At 40.2% G+C, this 13,361-nt stretch overlaps 1 protein-coding gene across 1 annotated transcript in view; it reads right to left on the reverse strand.

Moving 5' to 3' along the window:
- The window catches only part of TAFA1 (TAFA chemokine like family member 1), a 494,714-nt gene that overhangs the window by 479,345 nt on the left and 2,008 nt on the right, over positions 1–13,361 (reverse strand). The window contains exon 2 of the mRNA XM_025456522.3: positions 12,856–12,976. Coding sequence (XP_025312307.1) covers positions 12,856–12,973 — 118 coding nt within the window. The 5' untranslated portion in view covers positions 12,974–12,976. The remainder of the gene's footprint in view (positions 1–12,855; positions 12,977–13,361) is intronic.

Raw genomic sequence — 13,361 nt, forward strand, 5'->3', positions numbered from 1 at the left:
AATGTCTGCAGTGGTATAACCATAGAAAGAATGGACTAGGTGTCAGGAATTTGCCATCACTACACACAGGGATATTTTGGGGAAACAGAAAGAGATTTATTTTGATGATGAGAGGAACTCAAAGGGAGACTTCAGATCTGACTATTTAAGCAATTTCTACCTAGCATATTACTGAGCCATGGATCTAGCAAGTTTAATGTGAAAGACAGCAAATTCTGTATTTTAGCAAAAAGACACTACTGTAAATGATCAAACCACTTACTAGAAAGGTCAGCCCACTTTACAATATTCTAGATAATTTATAAAGTCTCAACATGATAAATGTCAAAAAAAAAACTTATCAAAAAGTTAAATTGCAGTTAGGGAGAATTCTTTTCCAGTGTGAATGATTTATAACTTCGTTTGAAGTAAAACAGAAAATCTACACTAAAACTGAATCTAATAAATGTAGATTTATCCTATGTTGTTCCTTTGTCACATGAAGCACAAAAAGAGTCTCCAAAATCTAAAAAAAAAAAAAAAAAAAAATTACCAGGAGACTGTAAAAAATATTTGAATATGAGGTGCTATTACTCCAGTAAGGAAAGAATGTTTTCAGCCAATCCTATTGCACAGTAAAATTAAGACCAAAGCAGTACTCAGCTAGCCACAAGACTCAAAATTATTGCATAATATAGCCAAGCTGAATGCCCAAGACACGGTTGCCTGCTAACTCAGAACATTGCCCCTCAACAGAGAAATTTGTTTTGTAATTTAAATTAACCAGGAGCAGCTTGCTGATATTCCTAAGTGCTAAAGTAGTACTTGGTTGTGATGGCAAGAGCACATGAGTAAGAATCAAGGCCAAACCTAAGTTTTCCTTTCAGCTCTATTACTATTATCCACAATCTTGCAGTGTTTTGTAAATGGAGATAATAGTACCACCCATGTAGGGTTGTGTTATCAATCATATGCCATATTATAAGAATCAGCTCCCATTAGGGCATACCCACAGCTGATACTCGGTAAACAAGCTGTTATTCAGAGACTGGAAAAATTCTCAGTTTGCCCTCCTAAGGTAGATGACTTTGAACAAATTAATTAACTTGGTTTTTTTTAAAAAAGATATTTTTTATTGGCAAAAGGGAAAGATGTTCTATCTCACAAGTTTATCATGAGGATTCAATGAAACATCAAATGCTTAGGGTCCTTCATTCATTCATTCACTCAGCAGGTATTTATTTGGCCCTCACCATGTGGCAGACTCTGTGTCACACATTGCCAAGACTGCTGGGCTCCCTACCCTCTCTGAGCTGACAATCTATTGGTAAGAGCAGGGTTAAAACAATGATTATAATAAAATGGCATCACTATTCATTAGTGTGGAAGTGTAGTTCTCTGCACCTAGTAAGTCAATACACATTTGTCAAATAACGAATTTTAAATTTGTTGTATGTGATAAATAAAAATGATTATCCTCAGTTTTTGATTTTGAGATATTTAGTTTTCTCTGACATAATAACCAGATTTTAAAAATCAATGGTAGGAACATATTTTGTCTTTTTTTACACAAAGGTAATAACAATTCAAAGGTATGAAAGGCCTTATGGGACTCAGAGAATTTAGCCAGAGAACAGTTGCTGGATTTTTGTTCATTAACTGACTTGCTTTCCATAGAGACTTTATTGGTAGATATTGGGACTCTTTTCTTCCATCTTACCTAGCTCTCCACCTGTGACCATCAGTGTACATTGATAAGGTGATCCTTAGATTACAAAACTGTAACAAAGAAAAAATAAATCTTGCCTTCCCTTTAATTGTAATAATACAAAGTTTCTCCACTTGGTTTAGGGCCAAGAGCCATCCAAGTCACAAGCCTGCCATATCTCCACTACCTGCCTGTAGGTTTACTTGTTTTGTTCCCTTTGGTTGAACCAGCCACCCTCCATCTTCTCCTGCTAGCTGACTTCCTATCCAACATTCCAAGCCCAACACAAAATCACTCCCTTCATGAGGGCTTCCCAAATCCACTCTGCTCAGAACAAGTGGCTTCATGCTTTATGATCACAGAGCACCGTTTGGTTAGAGTTCATATTAGAAGCCACTCTGCATCTTAGACAGAAATACAGAAGAATGGAGGAAGGAATAAAACACTTCTAGAGGAAATAAAGAGTTTTAGAACTGTCTCAAGTAGACAGAATTGTCTAAAGCTTCACTATCTTAAACAGTATTTACAAGACACATGCGGCTATTTAAATTTTGATTTAATTGCAATTGGTTATTTTTCTTATTTTTTAACGAAATACTTTATGGCATGTACTTTTTTTTTGGAGAGGAAACAGACTCTGGAGATGGGCAGTCAATGAATCCATGACGGAGATGGTCAAAGACTCCCAACTTGCATGCCAATGTCAATCAACTGATAGGCGGTGACTGAAGAAGGATTGAGAAAGATTCTGAAATCACATCCTAGCTCTATGGGAAAAGTCACTGTGATTGATTACCTCAGCCTGTGATAGATGGAGGGCTGGAGATTGGCAGCTTGTATGCCATAAATCTGCTCTTACTTCCAAACAATCCTGGGAGTAGCTGTCAAAAATGTTGCCCTACAAATGTTCACCCAGTGACCTAGTTTCTCAAGCACATGTCCAGTACATGGCGTCTCGCATTTTCATCAGATAAAGAGATATAAGAAGCTACAAAAACAATTCACCTAATAAGACCTCATCAGAGTAGCTTCCAAAAAGCACCTTCTCCTGTCTTACATCTTATCATTTTATTTCAGAAAAAAGATTTATTTTTATTTTTTGCCATGCCACATATTCTTTAATCCAGAGTTATATGTACTCTCTTGTTACAATTTCATAAAATAGTGATATTCAAACTTTCCTGTCTATAGCATATCAAGGAGATGAAATACCAAATTCCTATCTGTTTCTACTTCCCAGTGGAAAAATACTAGGTTAATAAATACTTGGAAAGATACATTTATGAACTATTAATTTTTTTATGAAATAAGATGAGCCTATTAACATGTTCACATATTATAAAATGATGCCCTATGGATATAAAAATAAACCAAAAATATCATTTACCTTGAGAATTATGTTACATACATTTACAGGCAGTATATAAACAATGTCACTATGTAAGTGTCACCATAGAAATAAGTTTAAGAATGATTACATATACAGGTTTTCCAATATGGATATAGCTAAATAATTTCTGAACCATAATTCAGGAATGTCTTAAAGCCTATTCTTCGGTAAATATAAAATCCAAAATATGCAAATATGCATCATTACAGACTATAGGGTTAATGAAACAGCCCACAGCAAATTTAATTGATACTGATGAAACCAAACCAACACTAATTTATAATTAAAAGGCAAAGACCACAGCAATTCAAAATCACTAACAACTCAAACAACACTCAAGATACACTGGTAACAAATTATCCCTCCCAAAATTGCATGAATTCTAATTATTTGCATGCAGGCTCTTTGCAATGTTTCCAAGAGCTGGCAGCCAATTTTATTAATAGAATACTGAATTAAAGAAGCTCAGTAAACCTTAGTTACATGTCATTCTAATAGAATGGTAATTCAGTTGGTATACTAATAAGTAGATTGTATTCATATACAAAATAAATGCACATGAAATCTTAAAAGAACAAAAACAGAAAAAAAAAACCAATGTCGAGTTTCAAGGTAAATTTATAACCCACTAATGGACTGCAGACTAGATTTTGAGAACTTTAATAAAGTATTAAATTAAGGGTTTTATACAAGCAACATTACGCTGCCTGATGCTTCCCTCTGTTTCATTACATTAATAGTTTACTCTTTCTGCCAAACTTTAAAGGAAAATTAATTTGTTTTTAGCTAAGATTCAAATGAGACCTCTGTTCAGGCCATTGGCTTCATTATATAAATGCTCTTTGTTTATCAGACTCCCTTAGTAGCTCTGTTTATAGTTAGTAGCTGTATACAAAATGCCTAGGGACTCAGCACTTTAGCATATTGGGTATAAGTCAGGGTAGGACAAAAACACAGGCACAATTTTAAAGCAAGTCAAGACAGACGTGCATAAAATTCTCCTTTTAGCCCCACTGCCTTCACCTCTCTCTACCCTGCTTGCATAAAAGGATTTGATAAATTCATTAGAAATCAAAAAAATTTGGAGCTGGAGATAATCTTGTCTAAGGTCACACACTAAAAGCCCGCAGGTGGGATATAGCCATGAGTCGAGTTTTGTTTGGCCCACCTGACATTTATTTAAAAGATAAGGAAATTACACCTAAAATTCTAAGTCTCCAGCTTGCTCCAAACCATGGGATGATCTGAGCCCATCTCGGGCATAGCTAATAGCACATGGGATGTGCCCTCAAAGCGCACATGCTCTTCAGCTGCTACATCGTTCCCGGGCTGGTCCAATCCTTTTGTTAACTGGCTGGTGTACGAAGGTATTTTGCCTTGTCCATCAGTGATGGACAAGAATATACTTCGTGTTCGTGGGATTCATAGATGGCCTCTTTGGACCTTCTCTGCACAGTATGAAAACCATTGCTGGGACACCTGTGTGGCTCAGCAGTTGAGCATCTGCCTTCGGTTCAGGGACTCCGGTTGTGATCCCAGGGTCCTGGGATCTGCCTATGTCTCTGCCTCTCTCTGCATCTCTCATAAATAAGTAAATAAAAGAAAAGAAAAAAGAAAAAGAAAAAAAGAAAGAAAACCACTGCTTCCTTCTACCCTTTTACTGGAGTCTTGCAGTTGACCATTGTGAGACCCTGAATGCTCCAAGTGTCCTACCCCTGCTGTGGTGCTCCTTCCTCATTGTCATTCAATATAAAAAAAGGCTTAATGCCCCACTTTCCTGCCAGTATTTGCATTTTCAAAGGATGTGAAGTTCTTGCCCTATTGTTGAGAAAATATTTATTGAATACTTACACAACATTTATTCAGTGGGAACTATGACCTACTGGCCTGCTGACCCAGATCTAAGATACATCATCAATTTCAAGAGCATTGAAGTCCTTTTTCCTCTCACTGTGTGGCAGCTCAACTAAACCTGGGAGCTGGCATTCTGTATTCACTTCAAAGCCTATGACTCAATCCATCCATTCTTCACCCACATGAGGGGAAAACAAAAAATCCTTTGGGTGTAGGCAAGCTCAGTTAGCTTGCATTTATTCTTGGGTGAAATGGCAGCATGCCTTAAAGAGAAGGCCTATTAAGGGCACAGCAAAGGGAAATGCAGGTAATATCACCTCAGTAGAATAATGACCTTGGCTGAAGATCTAGGTCTTCCTCCCCTCCAGACTCAGGGTGAGGTTTGGATTAACTCCTTCCCTTCGTGGAGGAAGAACCTGCTTAATGAATGGTCACATCACTCAGGGTATCTATCCATCTTCTGAGAGAACATCCCTGTGATTACATCAATTCTATTTTCTTTCTCTGGACCCTTATTATATAAAGAAGCAGAAGGAGAAAGAAATAGTAGGATAACAGGGTTCTCTCTAAGTGCTTTGAGGACACTAACTTTAGAGAATCTAATTAGTTTACACAAATAGTTAACAAAATAATTCATTTTCTTTTTACCCCAAAGGAAGGAAAAATTGCTGTTATTTCTCCCTGCTACAAAGATGAAGTGAATTTTTCTCTTGATGTCAAAGAATTTGAAAGCAGAAGGCCTTTTCCTATTTGCTAAGGGAAGTTTCTCTTCAGTCCCTTAAGACCACGCTTATAATATTTTTTAAATCTATAGAAAAAAAAACTCATGCTGTGATTGAAAACTTCAGGGATTTAATTTTTTACTACATTTGTAAGCATATTCTTTGGGTTACTTTGGTTAACAGAACTGCTGTCAAATAGTATATAGAGTTAATAACTACACAAAGATATTGCACAAATACACACATCATACATATGTTATACTAACATTTGAATATTCATAACTCTCTACACTTGAGGTATCCCTAAATCATAAACACACACACAGGTACATATGCATCTATCCCACAAGCAGTAATAAACGAGGGAGAGCTTAAGATTTTACCAGAACATTCATTCTTTCTTTCCTTAATGTAACAAATATTTTTTGAATACCTATTCCCTGTCAAGTTCCTTATTAAAAGTGAGAGATAAGAAGATGGATAGTGCAGTGGCTCACATTTCTCAATGCATGTGATAAGAATAGGAACTTTAGATATTACCCAAATAAAGAAAAAAATGTTTGGAAAATTTTAGTTAAACACAATCAGGTTTTCTGTCGGCAAATCTTACCAGAACTTGTATACACTTATATGCACTGCAAATCTCCAAGAGTCGTACATATCAGACACTGACACTTAATAGCTTTTTTCCAAGGAACATCTTGAGGGTACAGTATTTTGTGAACTGGAAAATGCTGGCCTAGACATTTTATTGGATTAAGGCTCTTAAAAGGAAAAGGACTTCATGACACCTTCTTACCCATCCCTTCTTCTTTCTCCTTAAACTGAGAACATTGATACATTTCTAATTTTATCATAAAACTCTCTATAGCTAATATTTTAAAATTTTATTTATTTAGTTTGAAAAAGAGAGAGCGCACAAGCAGGGGGAGCAGCAGGCAGAAGGAGAGGGAGAAGCAAGCCCCCTGCTGAGCAGAAAGCCTGATAAGGTGTTTGATCCTAGGACCCTAGGATCACAACCTGAGCCAAAGGCAGACACTTAACCGGCTGAGACACCCAGGTGCCCCTCAAATAAATAAATCTTAGGAAAATAAAAAATATAAACAAAAACCACATAATTTATAAGCAATAAAAAATCATCCTAATCCTACCACCAGGCTTAAGGAATAAGTACATTGAATGTTTTATAGCCTTTCCGACATCTTTTTATGCCTGTGCTAATATTTTTTTTTCTGAAATTATTTTGAAATTGGGTATTCTGTTCCATGGTTTTGTTTTGGGTGTTTGTTTTTGTTTGTTTCACTCAGTAGTATATCATGGGTTATCTTTCGTTAAGAGTACTTATAAACACATCTAGTTCTTTGCAGTGGCTACATTGAATTTCATTGCCCAGTGCACAATGATTTATTTTACCAATCTCTTTCTGATGGAAATAAACCCCTCCCTAATTATTTGCCATTAAATTAACTAAATCTTTACATACATTCTTTTCACACCTGTCCAATCATTTTCTTAGGATAAGCATCTCGAAATGGAATTGTGTAGGATTTGCACATTTTACATTTTGGGAGACACTGCCAAATTGTTTTCAAAAAATGGTGCACCGATTTGCATACTCAAGCTTCGAGATTTTCACACAGTTTAAAACTGGAAGAGTTTTTCAAAAAGTTCAAGTTGTCATCTTAAATGAACTTTAAGAAATTAACAAGTGAAGACTAATGTTCACATGTGCCACTTCCAAATATTTGTTTTCAGGGTGGTATAAGATCTGTTTTCCTTAACTATGAATTGAGACCATAGGCTTGAGCTCACATAAGTAACAAGATTTACGTAGCACTATAATAATTTTCTTATAAATTCAGGGGAGTGACAGGAAATATTCATTTATATCTCTACTTGGTTTTGATACTTTGAGGTCTTAGCAAATGTCCATAGCTGCACTCTGACTCTGAGACAAGGTCAATAACATCAATCAGATGATCAATGGATTATCACTAGCACCAGCTTACACCAAATAACAACCTGTCTGCTCTAATCCTTAGGTCAATTCACTACACTTAGCAATCCAGTACTGGTAAGAATTCTTAAAAAGCCAATATGCAACCACCTTGTTCTGATGATTTCTTTTATACTACAATCGTAAAACAATCCTTTATTGTAATGTGCCTTTGTATTTCAAAGCATATTCCTTAAGCGGCTTTCAATAAATATTGAGTAGTAATGTAGAAATCAGTATAAGATATACAAGAATGCTTTTTAATATTTTAACAAAAAAAATCACACCTTTAAATGGATGATGATATTCACTATGTAATAATTAAGTCATAAATGAATACTTCTAAATACATGGTTTGCTTAATGTAGTTTTAAATCAAGCCAAGTATAACTTACATAGACAATTCTACTCAGAGTCATCTTTCCATATATCATTTCCATACACACCTGTCAATACAATAGCAGTGACTTGAGAATAAATGATTCATTAGGCACTTATAACTTCTTGTCTCATGTAATTTATCTTTATAATTTTAAATTACTAAGGAATCCCAAGGATCTTTTCTTACTAAAGTATTTTGAAATGATCCATATTTTATTAAGTTTCAAGAACAACCCCCCACGCACACACATACCCACACACTCGAAATTAAGTAACCATTAAAATTACTGTCATAATTCATATATCCATAAGGGGGAAAAACTAATTCTAAATCAGAAAGTTACAACCAGCAAACCATTCACCCTTTTTCACCTGTTATGCAACAACTGATGCTTATAAAGAGTTGAAGCTGTCTATTTAAATAACCTGAAACAAGGGAACACACCACTTTTGGGTTTTCATTGTTTTGTCTGTCTTTTTAAAATTACGTGTCCCCTTCTAGCTTTAATATATATATTACTAATAATAATATATAAGTCCCGGGTATTCTTCAAGTTGTTAATTTCCTGTATCATCCCCAAAATAAAAATTTGATTTAGCCGAATATGAAATTATTGAAATTACAAATCTGTTAATCTACGGCACATTTTACTCATTTGTGTAATCTGGAATTTCACTGCCATTTGATCGACTGTTTTAATCCTTCTTAACTAGTGAGTAAGTGAAAATAAATGGTGCATTCCTAATACCATAAATATGAAAAATAGAAAGTACTTAGGGACTAGAGGGGAATCTATTAAAATCAGCTCGTTTTCTAGTTAACATATTCTCATTCTGTTTGTGTACTAACCCACTGCATTGAGAAGACGGATCTCAAATTCACGGCCTCACAGAAACTGGTCCTGATTTCTTGTTTTGACAGCAGAAATTGGCCCAAATCTCTCACCATTTCCCCTACAGGACCCTGACTGGCTGGTGCCATCCAGGTGCAGCATAGTCTGGTGAGGGGAACATCGCATCAAATTCCACTCATCTGTCAGTGTAGTGGATTATTTCTTGAGAGACTGAAATTGGCTGCTTGGGCCAGGAACACCATCAATCTTACTGTGTAGGGGATGGCGAGGCTGCCCCTAAGAGGCTGGCAAGAGGGGGGCCAGCCGTTCCTAAGCAGGTGAGGAGGCAGCTGTAAAGCCTTCACTCTCGCCCCATTCAGGGCTCTCAGGGAAAGATTTGTCATTTTTCACATTTCCCGGATACTTGGTATGCATACAGTGTCCGGCGGCTCCTGCTTTATGAAAGAGGCGATTTTTCAAGCTTAGGCAAATGTGGCAAAGCTCAGGGTCTGCCCCGTGTCTCATTTTTTCTCATCATGTCACTTGTTTTAACTGATTTGAGAAAATGAGATTATGTTTTTCCTTTTTGCTCATTTATCCAGCTATTTATTTATTTATTTGCTCATTTAGGGGTGGATTGTCACAGATAACTGGCCCTGATTTCTCTCTTGTTTTCATACACATTTCATTAGTGTCCCTGAAGATTGAAGACCCACAAAGGGAAACATCACAACTCTCATCAAAAAAAGCATACGTTTGCTCTTAAAATCAAAACAGATTGTATTAAAGGAGATTGCATTTCTGACTGAAATAATCTAGGATATTGCTGCGTCCAAGATCTATCGCTTTAATCTTTGCAGCTATTGTTGAAAACCCAAGAAAGTTGAATAAGCCTATTACATAGAACCGTTGGACTTTCAGTTTGATATCATTTTAATCTTTCTGTATCTAGAAAAGAGTATATATGTGTGTGTGTGTGTGTGTGTGTGTGTGTAGTTTCTTAATTTAATCAATGAATCTGAAATAGACCTCAAAAGTATAAGCACTTGGGGCTGAAACTGGGTTCTGTGCTACAATTTCTTGGGGTATCTACATACAAATCAAACAGGCCTTGGTGATAAAAAGCAACTTCTACCAGTAGACAGTGGAAAAAACAAATATTGAATTCAATTTTTGTCAGAGCTTAATAATTCGTTTCTCAGTTGAAAGTTATAATATTTTGGTAACCAGCCCCATAAAGTTTGAGTTTACTTATTACAAGTAGCTGAGCCATAACCTCAGATCAAAAAAAATCTCCTGTATTAACTGATGAACAGAGATCGTCTAAGTGAAAGCCCAATGCAAAGTGTACTCTGTTTCACAACTACACACCTTGAGCTTAAAAGACATGCAGCATTTGGTGATATAGTCTAGCCCCGTAGCACAGATTTTTTTTAAAAAATCATGAGATGAAAACAAAATTTTTGTCCTATGTGGACTATTAGCTCTATGAACAGCAAACCTTGACTCATTCAGCATCTCTGACACGTACCTTTGTAGTCTACTAAGTGGAGATGTCAGGAGCTACCGCTATTTATGAAGAACCTCCCAGTCTACAAAGCACTGTCACCAGATTATTTTATTTACACCCCACAATACCCCTCAATGGGAAATCAGGCCCAGAGGAGAAAAGTTGACTTCCCCAAGGTCATGCCACTGTATGGTAAGCAACAGGGATGAGGGCCAGTCCCGAGCACTGCTGTCACCTGTCACCACGTGCCACCTCTCACCAGGTCTGCCGTGCCCACCTTTCAGAAGGGGTTTGCAGTTCAAAAGAGTCCATGGATTGACATGACTGGGGAGTCTTCACGAATTACGGGAAACGGTTCGCACCGCCCCCAAAGAGGCTACTTGGTATGATTATTTGGTACCCTGGAAGACAGGATGCCCTCCTTGCAAAACAGGCCAGGGAGGTGCCATCAGGCCGACCTGACTTCCAGTGGCAGTTATTGGCTGTGCGGGCTCACACAAGTCACCCGATCCCTCAGAACTTCAGTCTCCCGGGCAACAGAAAGATTGGGGGCGGTGCACGGGGTGGGGGTGGGGGGCGGCGCCTGCTGGGGGTGCAGGGGGGCATTACACCTCCTTCTGTGCGCACGGAGAGGAACCACGTGAGAGGTCCCTAAAACACTCCCGATCGTTGTTTTTTTGTTAGGAATTCTTTACTGTTAAGTATTACCATGAAGGCAGATTTCCCGCGTTCCTTGCAGGACTGACACGGATCAGACATTGTCGCCAGCCCAGGCTGGGGGACTAGCCGATTGGAGGTTGAGCCGGAGATTCCCGAACCCACGTTCGCCCTGCCCCCCACCTGGGCACCGAAGCCTGGGACTCGGGGCTGAGCACCCCAGAGGCAGAACTGCACCCGCCGGCGGGGGCGGCCGAGCGGGGTCCACGCCCACCTGCGGGGCCAGCAGCGCCCCCTCGCCCTCCCTCGGGGACCCGGGGCGCGGGGAGGGAGGGTGGCCGCGGGCCTGATGCTGCCCGGGGCTCCGGCCGTGCAGACCCTCCCCCTCCTGCTCCTTCATCCTCCCTCCTCCTCCTCCTCCTCCTCCTCCCCCTCCCCCTCCTGGGGGGAGGGTGCCCGGGCTCCCGCCGCTAACCAGCTGGCGCGCTCCCTGCAGCCGGGTGCGGGCGCGCGGGAGGACCCCGGGCTGCACCCTCGCTCTCTCCGTCCTGCCCGGAGCCTGGAAGCAGAGCCCCGGGGAGGCCCCCGGGACCACCCGCGGATCCCCGGGAGGTGTGGCTGGACACGACGCCGACCAGCCCAGCACCGCTGCCCGGGCCGGTTGCGCACCCGGGAAGGCAAAGGCGTGGACGCCGCACCGCGCCGCGGGAGCCGGCCCTGGGACTGGGAGGAGGCCAGGAGGGCATCGGAGAGGGGGTGGAGGGCTGGCAGTGGTTCAGACCTGAAGATCAGGCGCTTGGCGGTGCAACCAGTCCCCAGAGCCCGCACTCGGCGATTTGGGGCGGGGGGGGTGGGGGGCGCAGGTGCAGGGGGGCGCAGGTGGAGGGGGGCGCAGGTGGGGGGGGGGTGAATGAATCCCAAGGCTGACGCCAAACAGAATATGGAAGGAAACCTTTTCAGAGAACCAGTGAGGGTAAGGACCTTCGAGCTGGAGGGCTGAGAAAGGCAAAAAGAAAGAGAATAAAATCCAGACTGAAGAGTGAGGCCATGGAAGGGTCAGAAACACACTTTAAACAGAAAGACGAAGAAAACCAAATGCGTCCGGAAATCAAAATTCAATATTGGGCTGGGGGGGGGGGGGGGGGTCAGGCTAAAGGGAACTTGTTCCTGAATGTGCCAAGAAGGAGAGAGAGAGAGAGAGAGAGAGAGAGAGCCACCGAACAAACTGGAAGAACTGGAAGTGAAGGAAGGGAGAAAGGAAAGGAGACAAATTAAACCACACAAGAAATAGTAAGTTATTTTTACATTTCTTTTTTCATCAACAAACTACTTCCAAGGTTAGTTTTGGCAATAACGTTCCCAAAAAATTCTTAGCCATGTACACACCGACATTATTATAGTATGGACACTGGATAGGATATCCCGGGAGTATAGACACATTATTGTACTGGTTGCAAACATCATAAATAGCCTCTCTAAAAAGCCGCCTTGCAAGTTATCCCACCGTCAGCAGACTATTTTGTTATTGGCCAAAGTATCCAAAAACCAATGACTTAGACTTTTTTAAGGTGTGAGGAAGAGTGTAGGGAGGCTCTTAGAGGAAATCTTTTTTTTTTTTTTTAATTACTGAGAAATTTGTAAGAAATACTTCTAAGGCATTTTAGTATCCCCCTCACCTTTTCCCAAAGCATCCAGCCAACAATATGTCTTGGAATTCAGAGGCAAGCTGCCCGCACTCTAGCACTTTCTGTCACTTACATTCAACCATCTGTTAAGGTGACAGCGCTGAGACTGGAGGCTGCAGTGGAGCTAGCCGGGCACTTACCTGGTCTGTGCAGGTGGTGCTGCTGGAAAGTGTGCTGAAGGGATCCATGGCAGAGGAGCACTGCACAAGCACTTATCCACAAATACAGGACCCAGGACATCGCAGAGACCATTGCCATTCTCTAAAGAGAACATGAGACAGCAACGATTACCCCCAGCTTCAAGCCCCCAGCTCAGTCAGTCCCACTGATGAGGAAGGAGGGTCTCGGACGTCATGTCCCCTTTGCTACTTTGCCGGCTGGAATTAATAACCCAGCAGAGGTCATGCCATGAAGTGGGCTTAAAGGAAAGCCCTCTCCAATAGATCACGAATTCTTTTTGAAATTCTGCAAAACCAAACTCCAAGGACTGCCAAAACACATAAATAAAGTTTTTGACTACCGGTTAGGCGGTTTGAAACACAGTATCCTGACTATACATCCTGTTTTACACGATGATCTTTAAACTATAGTTATTCCAGGCATTGAAAAGCTGCATACTCCTGTTCGTTCTAACTTCATTGTAAGT

This window comes from Canis lupus, chromosome 20 (genome assembly GCF_003254725.2).
Source record: "Canis lupus dingo isolate Sandy chromosome 20, ASM325472v2, whole genome shotgun sequence".
Lineage (NCBI taxonomy): Eukaryota > Metazoa > Chordata > Mammalia > Carnivora > Canidae > Canis > Canis lupus.